This window comes from Centropristis striata, chromosome 15, assembly GCF_030273125.1.
Source record: "Centropristis striata isolate RG_2023a ecotype Rhode Island chromosome 15, C.striata_1.0, whole genome shotgun sequence".
Taxonomy (NCBI): domain Eukaryota; kingdom Metazoa; phylum Chordata; class Actinopteri; order Perciformes; family Serranidae; genus Centropristis; species Centropristis striata.
In genome coordinates this window covers 12,304,069-12,326,025 of record NC_081531.1, presented here as the reverse complement: position 1 = coordinate 12,326,025, position 21,957 = coordinate 12,304,069, and the positions used below count along the sequence as shown (strand labels likewise).

At 37.4% G+C, this 21,957-nt stretch overlaps 1 protein-coding gene across 1 annotated transcript in view; it reads right to left on the bottom strand.

Moving 5' to 3' along the window:
• Positions 1-21,957, bottom strand: part of LOC131987276 (rho GTPase-activating protein 26-like) — a 120,734-nt gene that overhangs the window by 52,631 nt on the left and 46,146 nt on the right. Inside the window, exons 2-9 of the mRNA XM_059352472.1 lie at positions 15,588-15,683; positions 12,583-12,644; positions 11,542-11,613; positions 5,472-5,573; positions 5,246-5,356; positions 3,737-3,841; positions 3,118-3,247; positions 1,969-2,069 (exon numbers count right to left, since the gene is read on the bottom strand). Of these exons, the coding sequence (XP_059208455.1) occupies positions 1,969-2,069; positions 3,118-3,247; positions 3,737-3,841; positions 5,246-5,356; positions 5,472-5,573; positions 11,542-11,613; positions 12,583-12,644; positions 15,588-15,683 (779 nt within the window). The remainder of the gene's footprint in view (positions 1-1,968; positions 2,070-3,117; positions 3,248-3,736; positions 3,842-5,245; positions 5,357-5,471; positions 5,574-11,541; positions 11,614-12,582; positions 12,645-15,587; positions 15,684-21,957) is intronic.

The following is a 21,957-nucleotide window of genomic DNA, read 5'->3' as shown; positions in this document are numbered from 1 at the left end:
CTCAGGCTCTTCCCCTTTCAAAACATGTTGGTATCATAAGGTGTCTTTTTATATAGATTTTATTTTATTTATACATTACATTTCAGTCAGATTTGATTTTCTTCCTGTGAAACACTGATGGTGCCAGGGCTGATGTTATTATCTTGTCTTATCTCTGTACTTGCTGCCTTACTGTGTGGGAGATTAAATGCTCTGTATGATGTTCAGTGTTTCTACATTTCCTTCAGTTAACCACTCAAAACCCTCCGTGAGAACCCTCAGAAAACAGGCCTGAACTTGCATCAGCTTTGGCTTGTGCAGTGTGTAGGTGGAGAGAGTGATAACAGATTGCACTTAGACAAAAAATAGTTGGAGTCATGCTGCTTACTCAAAACATCACTGGCGAAGCTGCACTCTCATCTATTGATGCTGCGGATGTAGGAGAAATTATGTCTCTTCTAGAACTGATATTTCCCAGGATGACTGAATGCTGGTGTAAAATGGCACCATGCGTCACAAACGCTTCTCATAGGTGCTGAAGAACTGACGCAGAACTTGACATTTCCAGTTGATTTCAATTAGTCAAAACAAATTCTGAATGCAAAACTTTTTTTTTATTATAGCTTCCCTGAAAATATCCAGTTACATGATGTTTTGCATTGGGAAGGGAAGCAGCCAGGGAGAGTCTGTTGTGTTGGAGAGCAGCCCAGTGGCATCATGATGAAGAAGTGACACTCGTCCGTCTATATATAAGAGTGACTGTGCGTCTCAGCATGTGGAACATTTAGGTACATATATAACAGGGCTGAACCATTTAAAAAAAATATCTGATCTGATGCAAATGAGATAGTGTTAAAAATACTGGAGAGAATGATCACTTTTGAATTAATTCATCTAATTTTTATTGAAAATTATATATAAAGTCATTATATAGGGTTTTTCCACCGCCTCCGCACAGCCAGTGCCCAACTGTGAACTGTTCTTTGGATTTTTCACCAACAAAGAGCGGGCTCCCGGCTGGGAAAACGGGTTCCACATCGGCACCAAGTCTTTGCTGGTCTTGAACCGCAAACGCTATATCAGGACCTGGGGGCAGGGCTATCTGACCAACAAGACCAACTCAGTGCCACTGAAAGACCAACTAAAACATGTATCAACATTTATTTGATTTGTTTAACTGCAATGTGATTGATACGGGCTAGCACTAGCGTACTAACATTAGCGGCTGATCATAGCGTGTTAACGTTAGCTGGCATTTGATATCGTGCAAGCGTTAGCGTCTAGCAAGACCAAGACCAACTCGGTGCCATTGAGAGAGATCAACTAAAATATGTATCATTCATTCATTTGATTTCTTTAACTGCAATGTGATTGATACAGGCTAACGTGCTAGCCCGCTAGCTTACAACAAAGTCCAACATTAACATCTTGCATTCAGTGTTAATAAGAATGTATTCGGCGTCCATAGTGATGAAGATGAGCAGCACAGAAGTGTTGTAGAGACATGTAGTCTGCTGTTATTATACTTGCTGAGAAGGCGGAGACATATACACATACAGACATTACGTTAGCAGTTACGCAATGACATGGCTCTAGAGCCTGTGGAAAAGCAAAGCGGTTCAGAGCTGGTTCACAAGTTGAACTAACTACGAACCACAGGAGCACCGACTCTGAACCAGCCGGGCACCGGCCACTGGTCGAAAACCACCAATAGAGAGGATTTTTTGCAATGATCTTTAAACGTACAAGGTCTAAAGAATACAATTTGAAGGACGACACATGTCTGCAGCAAAATATTCAATTCAGAAAGGTATTGTAAGAAAAATTGCGATAAATTCAATATTATAAGAAATAAATAAAAAATTTGAGTGACTGTGCATCCCTTTTTTAAATACAGATAAACATTCAGGTTAATATAAAGGTGTAAAACCTGGATTATTAGTGGTATTGTAACCTTATTTTTGTTTTTAAACGGCCAAAACTACTCACCGTCTTCCCTCCTGATTTCGGGTCAAACAGGACCATGGTGACCCTCTTGGGCTCACGATGGTACGTACAGTAGTACTTTACCCAGGTGGAAACAAAAGAGCCTGAGGGAGAGAGAAAGAGAGAGAAATGGAAAGGTTGAAACAAAACCACGAGGGATTAAAACAGAAAATAGTGATATCAAAAAACAAAGACAGGCCGACAGGGGGTTACAGGGTTACATTTTTTTATAAAAGGATGGAAAAGGAAGGAGTCTTAGTTATGTCTGCATTAGTGCTAGATAGGTTGCCATGGTAACTGTATGTGGTCGGAGCTGCTGTCACGTCCCCAACAGATCAGACTTGACTTCGTCAACCGTTGGTTCATTAAGGTTTGTTTGTCCTGCTGCTCTGTCAGTCTGTGTGTGTGTGTGTGTGTGTGTGTGTGTGTGTGTGTGTGTGTGTGTGTGTGTGTGTGTGTGTGTGTGTTTATGTATGCATGTGTGTGAGACAAACAACATGCCCCTAACACACACGTACTGTGTCTGCATACACATACACACATACTCATTAATGTTACAATGGCACTGCAACATGTACATTGTTGTTCAATGGTGCCCAATATACACAAACACACATATAGACTGTATATAAAGTAAATGTCAGTACCAAAAATTGAAGCCAAAACATCTTTATCGCCCCCTGGTGACAGTAGAGGTCGTAAACCCCGCCCCCTACATGTTAGCAGACGGGACATGGTCCAAACTAAAATATCGACACTTCAAAACTGTTTTTCCTAAAGATGGCTTTTGTAATTTTAGGTTGTTCTTATCATGTTGATGTGGGTTTAAGTGTTCATTTATAAGAAACGTTTGGTTAAATTAGTTATTGTATATGCTTTGAAAAGGGCGTGTGATGTTGTGATTGACATCTGTGATTGACTTGTGATTGGTTGAGTGGGTTAATTGGTGGAACCTCGACACTGTGGCCCCTCCAGCTGATCCTTACTGTGCAGACTCTGTCTCCAAATGATGTCATTAGAGCTGATAACAGTGCCCGTATCTGGAATATTCTGACTTCATTTTTATACATTTGGAGGGAGTAGACACTTGTTGTCTATCTTTATATACAGTCTGTGACACACACACAAACACAGAAAGGAGGCGATACGTACGTTTCTCCTGCACAAACAGGTATCCCTCCATGGTGTGCTGGCTGACACTCTTGTGTTCGTGTGGATTCTCCTTCATCTTCCTCATGAGACTCTCCACCTCCGACCGCGTGCTCTCAAAACGGTTCCTCGTCTGTCAACACAAGCACAGAGGAGCACCACCTTAGGCCTTTCATTGAATATCTGATCCTGAGTGCAACAACAGTGTAACTTATACAATCCTATTTTTCAGCAAAATAATAAATACATAAAAAACAAACACTCTATTACAAGATAAACACAAGAAATACTCATTGCTAAACTCGAAATGTTTTCCTTTTTTCTTCTTTTTGTCCTTAGCGTCTAGTTCACACTGTAGTCTTCTGGTTTTTAAATGTCCTTTCTATCAAAATTGCAATATGAGATTACTCTTATTTCAACAGTTTGACCTCTGAATTCCTTTAAGCCTTAATCTTGCTTCATATAAGGAAGATTTTTTCTCTTTGTTCAATGCAAATAAAGCATAGTTTTTTAACCGTCTTTTATTTCTAAGGTCAGGTATTCTTTATTGCATAATTGTACATCCATGTGCAGTGCTTAAGGTTTTGCTGTGACCTCGTGCTTTGTTTCTGTGTGACCATACATTCTGTATGCTGATGGTGAGATCAGTCTTGAAGTGGTTGAAGTCCTTTGCCAGCTCATATCCATGGTGATAGTAGGTGAACAGGCCTTGGAGGAACGCTAACAGCTGTGGGGAAACAAAAAACGGAGAGAAAGTGAAGTATGTGGTGAGAAAAGTGGAAGGGACAAAGATAATGAATGAGCCAAAAAGAGGAACGTGGAGAACGAGGACAAGGTCGAGGATTTGGAAGAAAGTGAAAAAGGTGTGCTCCTGACAACTCCTGGTATTGACCCTGTGGTCATTCTCCAACGTCTGCTGGCAACCGGGAGGTAACAAAGCTGGTCTATTAGACGCCAGTTTGGTTTTGGTTGACCATCTTTTATTTCCAAAAAAAAAAAGATTATTTTGTTTATTGAATGGGTATCCAAAGATGACTATTTTTTGGTTTGAAAAAAGAGACACATTTTTTTTTTGTTTTTAGTTATTTGAACTACAGTCATGGAAAAACTTATTAGACCACCCTTGTTTTCTTCAATTCCTTATTTTTCTTGATAACAAAATCATTATCAAGAAAACCATGGAAAATGGCTAGATTTCAGCTCTTAAATTAAACTCTTATGAGCTATTTTTGTTGTTATCATTATATTTGTCCAAACAAATCTACCTTTAGTTGTACCAGGCATTAAAATAAATAAGAAATTTAAGTAAAAGGGTTCTCTAATTTTTTTTTTCCATGACTGTAGTGGTTGGTTATTGGGCACTAAACTGTACAATACTCTGTATTGAACTGCAAATTCTGGCATGTGTTTTGTGTTTCTGGGTCTCCTTTGAAAAATGGTCATACACTGTTTTTGTTGTTAGCAGGGACCATGCATGGGCAGGCATGAGTCCTGTGTAGATTTGACTAATCAAAATACAAAAAATTGTCAGAATAACTCTGACTGGCAGCCCGGCACTGTCAAACCACTACAATCCGTAATGGTATGGGTGTTTTACAGCCCATGGCATCATGGGTAACTTGCACAGATATAAGGACTGCATAGAAAGTATGAGTGTATATATGAATTTACAAGAAACAATAAAGTTTAAACATATTGCCTTTAATCATTGTTAATTTAATATATGTCACACATGTTTTATTTAAGTTTATGACAACATCCAAACTTTTTGGAATCAGGGTTGTAGCAAAAATATAATTATATAATGTTTTCATGCGACAAAAAACAACAGTTGTGAATTTGACTTACTTTGTAAATAGTAAAAGTCTTTTTGGGTGATATGTGTGTGCAACAAATGGTTGTGTATTTCCTCAGCAACTACCAGTGGGACGCCCTAGGGCAAAGCACCAAAACCACCAAACTGCTGTTTATTCACAAAAGAGGAGTGTGATTGTGTTGAGCAGCTGCTGGGTGTGGGTTTGTCAAAGTGAGTAAATGTGATACTGCTGAAAACAATATGTGTGCACAACAACTTTGGTGGAGAAGAATTTAAAAACAAGGACATGAAAGAGAGAAAAACCAAATGTCTTACAGGCTCCACGAAGTCAAACATCTTTCTCTCTTGGACCTCCTGCACCTTGAAGACGTACTCCAGAGAAACCTCATAGAAGTGCTGCCGAACGTTATCTACCTGGTTGTCCGCCTACAAGAGGGACAGGACATTAAAACTGACAGGCTGGTATTTGTGAAAAAATGTGAGAAATATGACTGATCAGGTGGGTGGAAGAAGACAGATATAAACTCAGACAGCCTTTTACCTCATGTAGATGTGACTCTTTCTTCCTGGCTGACAGGCTGAGGTGCTTCTCCAGCACTGCACAGTACTTCTCTGTCTCTTTGTCATATTTTTTCTTGGCCTCCTGCAACAGATTAAAAGACAAAAAACTTTTATTTTGGTGACAGTCACAATAATCAAGCTTCATTACGGCTAACTCAATAGACCAACCATCTATTATAATCCTCATCATATTAGCATGGTCTTCACAAGTAATTTAATCAGTGGCTGCCATCTGCAATCAACCATAATCAACTTGTGCAGTGGGGGGAAAATTAGTTTTTAATTTTTAGTTTTGCTTTCTTAAATATTTTTCTTTTTTCAGGGGGTACAGTATAAGATTGTTCTTCCAGGGAGCACAGCTGCTTATTAAACAACAGACTGTTTCATCAGAGATGACATCATTGACATAAGAGACACACAGTTAGATGGATGATAAACCAGGGACGGATAGAGCAGGGTGTGTGTTTCCTAAGATTGCTGGGCTGAAAAAAAAATCTCCATGAAGATCAAGGAAACATGAAGGAAAAAGAATGCACCCCTTGTTTTTTGTATATCTTTTATGTCCATGTTCTAAGGGTCACATTAGGATCTTTGAAGCTTACTTTATAGTATTTATCAGTAAAAGGAGCCACAGAGGGAAACAAGAGAAGAGAAGATGTACAAACTGAGGAGGGGCAGATCAGGGTGGGTCTCCCTCTGTCAGAGAGGCCCTGGGGTGTTATAACTGTACATCTGTCCAAGCCAGTTAACATTGTGGCTTCTCTTTATCCTACATTCATAACATGACAGGACTGGAGCTTCAGAAAGAAGCTCAAAAACATGGGACAACCAAGCAGATTCAGAGCATTTGGTGCTGTTGATTTGGCATGAAAAAAAACACATAATCAAGCTAATCAGTTAAAAGAAATTCACTATTATATTAGTCAATTAAGTAATATATCAAGTAAAAATGATAAAACATGGACTGGTTCCAGCTCTTCAAGCTGTAAAAAAGAAGTATCCTTTATTCTACACTTACACTTCATTTAGATAATTGGTTGATAGGCAAAACAAACACTGATGGAAATAAAAGTTTGTAATGCCAGGCTAAACCAGCATCCATGTTGTGTTGTGTTATTGTTATTCAAACTGACAGATACACTAATTTTATCACCAAAATAATCTATGCCATATTCTGTCTTGCAGGAACAAATAAACTCTAAGCATGCACACCATAGAGAATTCAATTTTACTGATGCCTGTTCTATCTGGATTATGGACATTCAACAATAACTTTATTAAACAATCCTTTAATATAATATATTATATATTCAATGTATAACACTTTCAACAAATTCTGAGTTTCTGAACACTTAAAAAAACACTTAAACTCATTAAATTGCATAGGATGAGTCGACTGCTGATCATCTAAATTAAATGAATAAACAAAAATTTAAAAAAGCTAAATAGTACTGTATGTTTAGGAACAGTCCATTACTGACCATAGAAATGAAATAGAATTAAATAAAATTAAATAAATCAAAAGGAAATGAAATGAAAGAAAAAATAAAATAAAATAAAATAAAATAAAATAATATGAAATGACATGAAATGAAATGAAATAAAAGGAAATAAAATAAAAGGAAAGGAAAGGAAAGAAAAGGAAAGGAAAGGAGAAGAGAAGAAAGGAAAAGAAAGGAAAGGAAAGAAAAGGAAAGGAAAGGAAAGGAGAAGAGAGGAAAGGAAAAGAAAGGAAAGGAAAGAAAAGGAAAGGAAAGGAAAGGAGAAGAGAGGAAAGGAAAGGAAAGGAAAGGAAAAGAAAAGAAATAAAATGCAACTATATGACACCATTTTTAAATCATCCCATTATCCCCGAAATGAGCATTAAATGTTCTTTCAAAAAAAGGGTAGTGATATCAGATCAAATTAGAAAACATGTACATGTATACTGACCGATACCAGTATGTCTGTGAAAGGCCACTTTCAGCTGATAGAATTGGCTGACAGATATTTACAGCTTGGGCTGTATTTTCAAATGATTCAAGCCAAGTGTCTGCTATAAAAAATGCCTGTTGGGGGCACTGTAGAAAATCACTGAAGACACTGTTTTATGACATTTGGGGGTTTATAGGGTTTTTACGATGAATTATATTCATCCGTCATGTATTTCATTTGCTGAACTCGCCTGTCTTCCTGTCTGGTCATTTTGTGCTTGTGTGAATTACTTTTTCCAACGCCTCTGGGAAATGTATTTACCAGGGAAATAAAACTTCCACATCACATCATAGTCAATAACGTCAGCGATGCTGTGATGTCAATCCTTGTTGCAGTCATGTGACGCAGGTGTTTCAGTGCCAAGCCAGTTTCAACAACAAGAAGAGTCCTGAGGGCCAGAGGAGGAACAGACAGCAGCTGCAGAACCCATCAGAGATGAAGAACATTCCTCTAAACAACAAGGCCTCTGTTCAAAGTCTGCCTCTTTGACTTTTTCATATTCACTGTGGAAATCATGTCTGAAATGACTGCTGTTGCACCACTCTGCAGCGTCTCCCTCATTATGGATTTTATGACATAATTCTAACTAAAAATACATTTAAAAAACGGACTGCATAGGGCCGGAGTATCTGACTTCCTTTTTGAAAGAAGTGTGAGTGAAGACATATTACACAGACAGTTTCAATGTTAAATTATCTATTAATTACTCTTTTCTTATTATATTAGTAAAAAGTTAGAGGCATTTAAGCTGGTTTAATTTAAGTTAGTTCCATCCTCCGCCAGCAGGTGGCACTCTTCTCCCAGTATAATTTCTAACTACTTCTCTAACAACTGTTTTTTTTTTTTTCCATAAGAGTAAAGTGAAAGGAAATGTTTTGATACAGGGTCCTGCTCTGATACCAGATTGACTCATCACAGCTACAATCAGGCATTTCTCCTCACTCCACTGCTCTGTCATGCCAACAATTACTGGGAGGTCCCACTGAAACATGAAGTCAGTCAGTACATCATCACTGCAGCCTGTTTCAGAGTCATATGGCACATGGCATTAAACTTTCTGTAAACATTCACTTTATTGCTGCTTTCTCCTTTAAGTTGAACAGTAAAACACTGTATTATTTGAAAAAAAAAAAAACCCTTCACAGAAGCAGCATAAGGGCCTTAAAGTGACTGGCATACTCTCATTACATCCATTTGTTAAAATGTAAATATGTCAACTGAAACTTGTCAATGTATTGCAGATGCACGTATTTATTGCCAAAATGGCCAAATCAGAATATTGTTTTGATTTAATTCTAAAGGAGTCGGGAAGCTGTGTATAAAGGAAATAAAAACATAATTTTTCAAATTCAGAATGCTACTTTTGAAACTATTTTTGAATCGTGGTTGAATTATCAGTGGAAACTGAAATTGAAAATAGTATCCTAAGTACTGGTCCAAGTGGTTATTAAATGTGGATATTACACAGAAAAACAGGAAATACTTGGTATTGTGATTGTTTTTTATTCATTAATTATTTTTATTTTTCCTTAACATTCGTGTTGTTTACCAGTAATCATTTATTATTATTATTTCCCAACTTCCTTTTCTGTGATGTATCTGCTCTGTATCCATAAATGTTGTCAAGTATTGTTCATAATGAATTAAGGCTCTTTCAAGTAACGTGGCTCATATGGTTCCATTATTTTCCAAGAAGCATTCAAAAGAACTGCTCATCAATCATTTTTTAAAATTATTTAACAAATACGCTATAAAAAGCACGGCTCTCAGATGGGAACCAGTTCCCATTGATCAGTTAAAGGAACCGACTCGCTCACAGGCTACACATCACTACGAAGTGGTTATTGCATATGAATATAGATGTCACATGGAAAGAAAGGAAATACTTGTTATTGTGAGATTTTTGAAAGGTTAATATTGTTGTTGCAGGACTGACATATTTGTTTTCACACAAACATGGCCCTCACATTACAGGATCTATGTCCTTTAGAGTACAAGAGGGCAGCCTCAGGTTAGTCTTAAAGCAGGATTTAATTACTTGTGTGATGCCTTTTTTGAGACTTTGCCGCAATTTGATTTGCGTGAATTCCACACAGAATAAGATTACGATCAGGACCTGAGTTTTCTTTAAATAAACACTCCACTCACTTTATTCCTCATGAAACATTCCTGGAGCTTCAGGACAAGGTAAAACTGTGCCAGGAGAAGATGCTGTCAGTTCTTTTAGGGCTAAACTGGGATTAGTACATCGCTCATGATGACCTAACCACGCAGATTATGCGTTCACTTCTTAATCTGGCCACCACGTACAATCAAACAATGACCTGATATAAGTAAAGGGGATGGATTAGCAGAATAAACACTGACCACATGTTAAATACAGCATGTATCAGAGGAACCCCCCGTGGCCATCCTTTACTGAAAGTCCCCTGGCTAATGACTGTATGGGGTAAGTGCACCATGACCTGCTGTAAGGAGATTTGAACATTGAAGCATGGCATATTTAAAACACAGGGCAGGAGATTACCCAAACATGTACAGTAAGGTACTTATTCTTTAATGTGAGAGAGTCAGCTGTCCAATAAATTAAAATGTAAAGTTAACATTTGTGCAGTAAATGTAAACATACTCCTGGTTACCCACACATACTTCACATGTTCAGTGTTTCCATATCCTCCTGTACATTCAGTCAAAGATTTATGCACACTGTAACTCTAAGACAACACCAGCCGTGACATTAGGGAGCCCTGCTGCCTCCGAGACCCCCCACAGATTTATAGCAGGATTATGTATTCCTCTAATCTCCTATCCAGGTCATGGAGTGATGGTTCAGACCTTGATTCAAGGATAATCAGTAGCAGGAGGGAGACCCTGAGACATGCATTGTTATGTATATGTATTTATACTATAGCTTTTTATTACAAGTCTCACTGTCTCATATTCTCTCAGTACAAGGTTAATGTGTGGCTGCACTGTGACTGAGATGGTGAACTTCAAGAAGAAAAAATGCACATTTTACTGTTTTTAACATCATATTTCTTTGACCATTTATTTTAGAAACATTGTAATACAATGTAATACATATGTATAATATTCTAAAAGTATCCAAAAGTGAACCAATATTGGGAAAAAGGGGGGAGCTCCATAGTACACAGTGAACTATTTTTACAAACTCTACTTCCAACCTCTCTTGCCCTCTCCTCTCTGATCTGTGTAAACAGCCTGCACTTTAGGCAGAGTTTCACTTAATTTCTTCAGGTGACTGTTGGTTTCAACCATGTCATTCATATCATCCCAGATCCACTGAGATGTTAAAAATGTAATGTTTTCACAGGTGTGAACTGTTCAATTTTGTTGACACTTTAAATGAGACATGTACAATAAAGTGATTTCAATGAAATATAACAATTTTACGCTTCAATTCAGTTTGGTTTCCTGACAAATACATGCAGATTATTTTGAAAATCTGACAATAATTTTGTTTTTTTACACTTTCTAGTTATGATAAATGGTGTAATTGTGGTGATTTATTTGAAGGAAACATGGTTTTCAGCAGTTTGATGGGTTCAGAGGGATAAGGAAGATCTCCCTGGAACTCAAATGTGTAAAACTTGTTTTTAAAAAGTCAAGAATAGAAGTAGAAGTGACAGTTTTATGGAGCTACTGAACTAATATGGGTAGTTTTACACAGATGTATAGATAAAATAAAGAAAATAACTGCTGCAATGTCTAAAAGGTGATTGTAATGTGGAGGTGGTGTTGAGGTGCCAATATTGCTAAGGCTGCAAATTCTTCTGCAGCCCTCCATCAAAGTGTCAAAGGTCGCACATCAATTACCACCTCCACTGGGCTGACATTTCTACTGAAGTCTACCAGTCATCAACATAAAGCCCAGTTCCAAACTCTTCTGCTGTATGTTGTTATCAGCAGTGTGTTTTGGTGGGTGCTACTACCCTTCTAAGAGCTGCAGAAGCACTAAAAGGTTTTTTTATTGATTCACTGATTTATGTTTCACTGATGCAGCCACAGTACAGGTGGAGCTAAAGTCCTGTGGCTGTACACTGTCCCCTTCTTACCTTTGCTGCACTGATCTGTTCTTTTCTGAACCGCTCCAGAGGCATAATCAGAACATCGTTGGCATTCTCGATCTGGGGGAAAACAAACAAATAACATCACACACAACCAAATATACATTACTGTATTACTGACACATGTCAGATTACAAGGGTAACTCATCATTTTCTGTTATATTGTGATGATTGCTCACATTATCTACTGTAAAATAGCCTGAAACACATAAACCAAAGCCAAAGCCTGTTTATGAATATTATATGATGCCAGATGTAACATCATTTAAAGGAAAACATCCATTATCTATCCTCTTTGTCCATTCAACTAATAGAGTTTGATGTGTCAGCCTTATCCAGGGTTCCACATTTTCCATACTCTTGCAAACTTCTTGATCGATTTTTCCTCTTTTTACTTTGATATCTCTGTACAAATAGCTAGATGTTTACTGTGTAAATAAATGGTTGTGAAATCCTCCTATTAACACGTATGTTATATTCTGACTATGTATGCTATTTTGAAAATGAATTGGCAAACAAGCATCTCTAACTGGTGCCTCCTTTACTTGTATTATCATATTGAATAAAGTATGATATCATTGTTTGTTGTTATCACTATATTTGTCCAAACAAATGTACCTTTAGTTGTACAATTGAAAACAATGCTCTAATAATTTTTCCATGACTGTATATTCATAAATATTCATGGAAATTGCCGCATTTTTTCCATACTAATTTGGTTGCAAATGGATGGATTTAATACAGTAATAAGGCACTTAGATAGGGCATATCTGAGTTTTTTTCAGTTTTTTTTTTTTTGTAGATATTCATTTTTGGAAACAGAATAGGTACAATAGCCAGGAAAAACAAGCATTTTCCAATACTCTCTTTTCTTTTTTTTATATCTAAACTGGAACTGGACTTCTCTGCGTAGGAACCCATCCTATCACTGTCAAAATATCTGCTTAGTAATGACAAGCTTTATGTGCAAAATACACTCGTTCTCATAAACCATTTATAATATTCCATAAAACTTGTAAGGTCACTCACCATGCGGGTCCTCTCATCCTCCAGGTTCTGTAGCACCGCAGCAAACTCCTGAAGAGACTTGGCTGAGAACGGCCATGTTGGTAGACAGAGAAATAGACATGAAAGATATAAAGTTGTTATTTCAAATAGTATTAAAGAGAGACACAAGTAGAGGCAGAAACAGAGTGTTTGAAGAGAGTTGGCAGGAGGTGGTGGGGATGAAGCTTCTGCTCTTGGACTTCTTACAAATGTTTCTAAAGTCATGACACAGCAGAGTAATTAACTGGAAATGAAACCGCAATTTAGACGGCTTGTTTCTATGGTGCTTTCACAGCGAGCACGGCTCACTGCTTGTTTCCCTGCTCGCTGACAGGAGAGGACTGGCTACATTGTTTCAGGTCAGAGTTTCCACTTCAGTTGCCTGCATCCCTGTCCAACACTTCACACGCACGCACTTGTAAGCACACATATACATACTGAGCACGTGCAGCATGTGCACTGGCATGTACAAATCACAAGCATGCACAGGGACAGTGGAGCCCAAGTTTATTCCTTAATCATCACAACACACGCACACTGAGCACTCATTTTGCTTTTCAACATCAGACAGGATTCAGCTCTTGGAAGTTAGATCCAACTAAAAGGGAGCAGAACTTCAGGACTATGTGAGGAATGCATTAGAAAACAGTGCAATCCTTTCATAAAGCTCATAAAAGCAGTGAAACCTTTGAGTAAACTCAATCACACACTCGTAATCAATCACACGGGATAGGAAAAATGTGATACTGAGACAATAAATATAAGATAGAGACCCAATAAAACTAACAGAGGCTATTTATGGGCTACTTTTCCATTGCTGTGTCTGTGTTTTTTTTACTTAATAAAATGTATTTCTTATAATTAATACGCTGTAGATCCATTAGGAGGGAAATCATCACTGTATCAGAGAATAGAAATGAGTTTTGACATGAGTATGACTATGAATATCCTAAGAACAACAGGGCCGTGGTGCAGCCCAGTTGAGCTGCAGCAAGCTGTTCAGGAAAGATAGCTAGGGTTAGTTAAACAACAGCAGTGGGTGGGTCAGGCCAGTGAGAAGCTGCTGCCTGCACAGACAGAGCCAGGCAGCATGGGAGGGTGTGGTGACTGCTGAACACTACACAGCAGGCTGCTCGGACAGCTACAGAACGAGCACTACAAGGCCTGGACGAGTTCAAGTTACCAATTTACACAATATTCTCATGTACAGTACAGGCCAAAAGTTTGGACACACCCATCTCATTCAATGTGTTTTTCTTTATTTTCATGACTATTTACATTGTAGATTCTCACTGAAGGCATCAAAACTATGAATAAACACATATGGAATTATGTACTTAACAAAAAAAGTGTGAAATAACTGAAAACATGTCTTGTATTTCAGATTCTCAAAATCCTCAACGTAGCCACCCTTTGCTTACTAGAATATAAGACATGTTTTCAGTTATTTCGTAGTATATAATTCCACATGCGTTCATTTATAGTTTTGATGAATTTACAATGTCAATAGTCATGAAAATAAAGGAAAAACATTGAATGAGAAGGTGTGTCCAAACTTTTGGCCTGTACTGTATGTATAGGTCGGCATGTTTATAACACTGGTTGTAGGGGAGAGAGAGGATAGCACGAGACATGAACTACATTTAAAAACAACAGGATTTGCACAGCAGGCTTAAGCAAGAGCTGTGAAACATGTTGCTTCAAGCAGAATACTTTATCATGTTTTTATTATAGAGGTTAAGTCAACATTGTAATAACGACTGTATATCGTCTGTAAATGAAGCTTTTATTGTGCAGAATGAGCAGATATCTACTCGCTGTAAACTGGACTGTAAGATCTGTTTTTATCTGCACCACAGATGTGCCTGATGCCGCTGGTAATATCAACTTATTGATTGTTAGCACATCACATAATGATAGACACATGAAGGTGAGGAGAGAGGAAAAGGCTTTTCCACTATTTGACTGGATTCACCTTCTGTATTTTTCCCAAATCCAGAGAAGAGACCATGTCCAGGTACCTTATACGCTTTAAAGATTCCAACATGGAAACTAAATGATGCTTTTTAGATAAAAGAATGGTCACAGTAAGCTTTATAGCCAATGTATAATAAGTCCCAGGTTGGCTGGTCAAAGGCTTTAAATGTGAAGTTTTTTCTTGTTATTAAGGCACTAAAATCAAGGGACGGACTGGAAGTAAAAGCAATATCAGTTTAAGTGTATGCTATATTTAGAATATTCATTTTCATATTCATATTTTCAGAGGAATTTTACCTTGAAAAAAGCTGGAGGAGATGCTGGTCTACTGCTACCTCAATCGCTTAGTTTGGTTGTTACTGTGTGACTTTGGTGGATCCAAACTAACCGTTTAAAAAAGTCACACAGTAACAACCAAACTAAGCAGCAGTAGATGAGCAACTCCTGTGTTCTGCAAGACAAAGTTACATTTATTTGTCAAAGGAGTCTGGTGGCTTTGATGAGAGCACAGCTTTCTATATATAACAGCACTGAAAACCGACCCAGCCTTCTTCTATTTCAGCAAATAAAAAATGACAACACATTGTCTACCTTCGATGTTCAGGCTTTCCTCTGCTGCTACAGGGAATAAATATTGGATTTCATATCAGCGAGCTCACCTTAGGGGTGGGCGATATGAGCAAAAAAAACAAAAAAAGATTATTTATTTTTCCTACAATGATAATCTGATGATATCCTTCAAAATGCGATTTCTTTATCAAAAAAAAAAGCTGTTCTCTCTTCTGAGGTGAATTGTGCAGCATACAAGCATGAGAAAATAAGTGGCACATTATCATTTCTTAATATAATTAACAAAGTGACTTCATGCACCTCTCCTCTACCGTCTATACGCCTTTCGTTTGTTTTCTTTTTCAGATATATTGTAGATACTCGAAAGTAAAATTGCACATTGTCAAAACAACGTTTACGATATCAGTGTAGACGATATATATCGCCCACTTCCAGCTCACCTATGCATATCTCATCGTCCGTCTCGGCGTCTCCAATACACTGGAATTTAAACTCGTTGAGAGAGTCGGCAAACTTCCTCTTGGCCGTTGACAGACCTGAGAGAAGAGAGAAGACAGTTTGGTTAAAGAACAATATAAAACATCACATTCTTACTTTATCTTTGGTTACCTGGCCTAAAATCATGTAATACACCCCTGGAAGAGAATATCACTTTCTTGCCCTGATTTTTTTTTATTACATGGTTACTGTAAGTGAGAGTGAGTGGAGAGTTTAAAGGCAGACAAGCGGATACTGTGAGTGGATCCCCAGTGGTGTCAGCGATGAAGGTTGACAGCTCCTACATTCATGTGGAGGTTTTTGTGGCGGTGCGTGTGTGTGTGTGTGTGTGTGTGTGTGTGTGTACGTGCTGAGAAGCGCAAAAAGTTCCATTAAACTTAAGTCACATTAGCCAAGTGAGGCGGTGAAAAGCCCCGGACAGATGGATGCCTTTCAAATAATACATGAGGCGCTAAGAGCTCCTAGGAGACAGACGCTCACGATTGGCTTCATGTTCATTTAAACTCAAGGCAGGGTCACCTTCACAACAGTAATTCCTGTTGCTGCACTGGCTGAGGTCAGCAACATATACAGCACCGGAAAGAAAGAAGCACTTCTCATAGGTTTCTTAGAAACTGCATATATTGAGGAACAACACACTCTTACCAGGAACTGCAATCTCTTTTCATTGGCTAGTTATTTCATTACTTTCATGGTCAAAGACGAAAGAAAAAAAGTATGTTGTGGTGAACCCCTGCAGCGATCTCCAACTTTTTTCAAGGAAAGGAGGACAGAAACTATGCAAAACATACACAAGCCAATATGTATTGCAGAGGAGTTTTTGTAAACTACTGATAGAAGTTAAAATGAAGACATGGATGCTGGGAAATAAAGAGGAAAAGAAGACAGGATAGATTGAGAGTCTCATGGAAAGACAGATGGGAGTCAGGGAAAGGACAGAGAGAAGACAGGCAGAGTCTAATTGACCATGTTCATACCACACCATGCAGATATCTGTGTGTGTGTGTGTGTGTGTGTGTGTGTGTGTGTGTGTGTGTGTGTGAGAGAGAGTTTGGAAAGATCTGCTGCAGCTTGCCAGTCGGCGAAAATGAAACACAGACCGAGGAGCTCCTGCATGTGCTGCCAGAAACACACACACACACACACAAAGGTGCATTAGCTTATCAAATATTAAGATCAGTGACGATAAATCAAAAAAACTTAATCAGTATCACACACACACACACACACACACACACACACACACCTCTCCTGGGATAGACTCAGTAAAACACACAGTCACAGTGGCTCCGTAGCGTCAAAATAACTAAAGTATGACCAGACTGAGACCACACTCTGACCTTGCAAGATAAACTGTGGTTTGACAGTGCCACTGTCATATACAGTAAAGACAAACTTTTGTTATTCCAGTAGTTTCCTAATAACCTGTATATTATCATTATCCCTGCTCATGTCCTGTTCAATTACATTTGTACTGTATATTTTTTTGTACAAGGCTGCACACCATGCCTATATTACATATATACTGTGCAATTATCCATCATGAACACATATGTTAGGGCAAAAGAGTACATTACATACTCTACATACATACATAGAGTTATTTCATTTGTATTTTTGTCTTGTTTTTATCTTTATGTAGAGTATAAAGTTGTTTTATTTGGTTTTGTTTTTTTCTTGTTTTTATCTTGTATACAGTATATATAACCAAAATATTTTATTTGTATTTTTTCTTGTTTTTATCATGTATATAGTGTATATAACTATTTTTCATTTGTTTGTTTTTTCTTGTTTTATCATGTATGTAGTGTATATAACTATTTTATTTGGGTTTTTTTCTTGTTTTATCATGTATATAGCATATATAACTATTTTATTTTATTTGTTTTTTTTCTTGTTTATCATGTATATAGTGTATATAACTATTTTATTTTATTTGTTTGTTTTTTCTTGTTGTATCATGATATAGTGTATATAAAAAAATTGTATTAGTTTTTTCTTGTTTTATCATGTATATAGTGTATATAACTATTTTTTATTAGTTTTTTTTTCTTGTTTTATCATGTATATCGTGTATATAACTATTTTAATTTATTTTCTGTTTTTATCTTGTATAAAGTTTATATAACTATTGCAATTGTATTTGTTTTTATTTGTATTTTGGTTTTTACCTTGTTTCATTTTCATTTATTACTTTTTTTTCTCCATCATTATTATTTTTTTTTAACAATTGAATTTCTCCAACGTTGGATCAGCAAAATTTATATTCAGAAAATGTTCTTATCTTAATCAATGAAACACTGGCATACTTGTAGTTGTCTGTGACACCTTAAGGCTTAGTTTAAGACAAATTAGTTTATTTGTATAAAAAAAGAAAAAAGAAAAAAAGAAAAAAAAGTGCCACATCTGCTAAATGAATAACATAAATAGCAACAATCACCTGTTCATTGACTGTTTTTATAAAAAGGTATTAAATCTGACACATAGATGTTCCTCACTGTGGACCATATGAAAATGTATTTAGGTCTGAGGCATCATGGTGTTTCTGTTTTAAAAGCAGAACTCTTTGAAGCTGCTGTGTGCATCCACAGCTTTGAAAGCCAGAAATGTCAGCACCTGGCAAAGTCATCTGCGAGATCCTAGCAGTGACTCAACAAGCCAGAGAAATCTCTGCACACATATCACAGTGTTATTGTACCGGAGGTGTTAAAAATTCATTGTAAGTGATTATTTTGCTGCAGGAAAAAAATATTCAAGACTAAAGAGTAGGGAGGGAATCATTATTTCAATCATTGGTTATATACAGAACAACACAATACTAACAGCATCAAACTTTCCACATGTGATGCTATTGGAATGCCTGTTTTCTAACACACATTTTTCTCTAACCTGGGAGTGTCACTGAACTTCACAAACTATCTCTCTTTCTACACGGCGCTCCTCATTCTCGCTTCTCTGCTCTCTATTTATTTTTGGCCTCCTCTCCTTTCTGCCACTGACAGTTCCTCTCAGCACCTTGTGAGTGAAACATGCCTGTCGTTGTTAATTTCTCCACTCTGGCACCGGCCACACTCCACGTGCTCCCCTCCATAAACATCAAACCCAGCCACAGACCAAGGAGTAGGAAAACAGAAGGGCATTTAAAAGTACAGCCTCAGATACACTTACACTGTTAGATTTGGACCGGTCATACACTTCTACTTCTTTTTACCGTTTCATACATTTTGTTCTGCCAGAAGTAGGTTTCAGTTAAACACTCAGTTGCTAGTGGCAACTGCTGCTGGCACCGTTTCATAGACATCCATCATTTTGTCAGGCATCTTTTATTTAATCCTCATACGCACTAGTTGGAGCTTTATCTATGAGTGTTTTTTTATTACAGCTTTTTTGTGATTAAGTAGAATTAAGTCTTTATATAATCAGCCTACTTTCAGCCACTGTATTAGCTGCCTGATGGTCATGTGTTGCTGACACAATTAGGCTACCTTTCCAACATTTCACCAGGGTGTATGGTAAGTAACCTATTTGTGTTTGTGGACTCAGCCTCAACCGTTCATTTGAGCAACTGTTTTCAGCTTTTACTGGAAGTGTGTTTAGCTCCCATAGCTGTGCACCTACACTCATGGTGAAGGCAGAGGCTGTTTGCCAGAATTTCTTTGGAGAAATCAAAGAGAGTCAGGAGGAACTGTTGGTGGGGAGAGAGCAAGTAGTTGAGTGTTTCCAGTCCTTCCATAAAACATGTGATGTTGCTTTCTGATATAATAAGTCTGCTGTGAAAGTGGGGTGCACCATTTCCTCCTGTTCATGGCGGAAATGGTTCATTTAGGGCTGGGCAATATGGAGCAAAAATCATATCCCAATATATTAAGGCTGAATATCGATATACGATATATATCCCAATATTTTTATTGCAAAGTGAGAGCAAATGTTCAGTCAAAGTCAAAGCCAAATATGACATGTCACAAGTAGTTTTATTGAAACTTTTTGTTAAAGTGAACAAAAATACTGTATAACAACAGGAGTACCTTTTAAAAAAAAAATCAAAGCTCCATAAAGTGCACATTAATATTAAAAAAATATCTTAAATAAAAATAGCCTCTTAAATAAAATAGGCCAATCTTTTTCCGAAATAATTATATTTATATGAGAAAAGAATAACAAACATTACAAAATAACTAAATATACAAACCCTAGTAAGGGCAGCATTTATATATAAAAAAAGAAGAAAAATTATCTATCTATATATGCAATATGGTTTCTCTTTTATATCTATATATTGCCCAGCCCTACCTTCATTCTGCCTTACTGTCTTTATAAAAATTATGAAGGCAAACGAACAAATGGTGGACTTTCACCCAGGAGAAAGGGGTCTGTGTCCCGTGTGAAAACAAAAGGAATTTTTTTTTCTTTTTTAAGTAACTTCTGTGGCTCACGTCACCCTTGTAACTACTTCACTTCCGGCATTTATGAACCTTTTAAACTGTCTTTTAAAACGCCTCACCAGGAAGTTTTTTGCCCTAAACCTAGGTCAGTGGTTTTGTAGCCTAAATTCACCTAAATTGCAGCCTTTTTTGTATGCTATTTCAACAATGTTTCACGGTACCATGATCTTTTTGACAAACGCTCATACGTGGCATTATGGGTGGTATGGACAAATGTTTACTTGTCATTTAGGTTGGAGAGCTTGTTGGAAATCTAGTGATGCACAGGTCAACCCGCAAATGGGTCAAAAAGTGACAAAGCAGCATTCAGAGTAAATTATTCATAAAAAACATGATGTGCAACAGTCCCCCCTCCCTTCCCTTTAATTCTGGCGGTTTACAGGTTGAGGTTGTGTTTGCTTGGTTGATTATTATACTTTTGTGGGTTGGGCGCCGTGGATTGTCTCACTCACCCAAGTGACTGATGCTTAAGTGTTACACGTCATGTCTCTTTGCTCCAGGAATTCTGGCGTTGCTATCTAAAATCACACACTGAGGTGGCATTATGCTGCCGTTGTTTGGTTCAGTGTAAAAAAAGGGTGAATCTTTCATTACATCTGTAAAAGAGGCTACAGAAAAGGGCATGTAGCACTTGAGATAACACTCATGTCTGGAGCACTTAAGCCTTAATTACGCATGGAACAATGATTTACACAATTGCCACCAGAGCCTGAATCAGAAGACATAGAATTAGTTGCCTATCCTCTAATTTCTGATGTACAAAAATGAAATAGGAGGATAAGAGGTTTGTTTATAGTACATAAATGTATTAACATGTCTTGGAAAACCAGACATGTGTTTTTTATATTTGTTTTAGTCAAAACAGAATCTTGTGCGAAAACAGAAACTGCATTTTTAGGATCTTCCACACTATCCCCAGCACTCAGACTTGGTGACTGCTGCTTGACTGTGAGTGGATGAATGTCTCCTGTGATGAATTTCTTCCTGTATGACTTTCAAACGTCCCTGCAGAACAGTGTGTTTTGAGAGAAGCTCTCCTCTGAATCTCACCCAAAAACCCATGATGGTTTTAGACCCTGAAGGCACCAAAGGAATAAGTGCTTCAGTGACAGCAGTGACTTTTTCAAGAAAACTCAAGTGCTTTAGGGTAGATTTTCAATCAGTAGGAATTTATGCTCACCACAAACAGCCTGATGATCTGATTAGTCCATGGTTTAGTTGCTACGGAAATGAAACCGCTTCGATTAACTGAAAGCTTTACTTCCTATTTTGTGTTTTCTTATCAGAACAGAAAACACTGAAGGCGTTGAACAGTCACTTCTAGAAATCTAAGACATACTTACAAAAAAACATTTTACATTTCTCGTGTTTCTAGACTATTGAGAACAAACATAAGGCTAACCTGGATGTAGTCAGTTCATAGTTGAACAGCTGAGTCATCCTTAACCACGTTTTTTCAACTTAATAAAAGAAAATCCTTTAATTTAGCATCAAGCTTAACTTTATGTGTTTCTTTAAGCTGTCGTTAATTTAAATGCACCTCAAGCAGCGCACTAAAACATTATAAAAACATTTTTAATAGATGTTGCCTGGTGGAGTGGCCTCTAACCTCTTACACTAAATGCTGGCAGAGCCATTGACCATTATATTTTATGCGAGCATTAAAAAGTGCAGCACTCACCACAGTTTATGCACCAGTAAAATAAGCAAAAGGTTCACATTGATTCTGAAAAGAAGTGTTTAACACCTTTAAGGCATTAGGAGTTACAGTCGAATTCTATTTAGGTGAAGAGTCATATGGTGATCTGGTGATCCTGGAGAAGGGAGTTGCTTTCAGTATTGTGCATACTGTGGTGACTTTTGAGTGTCA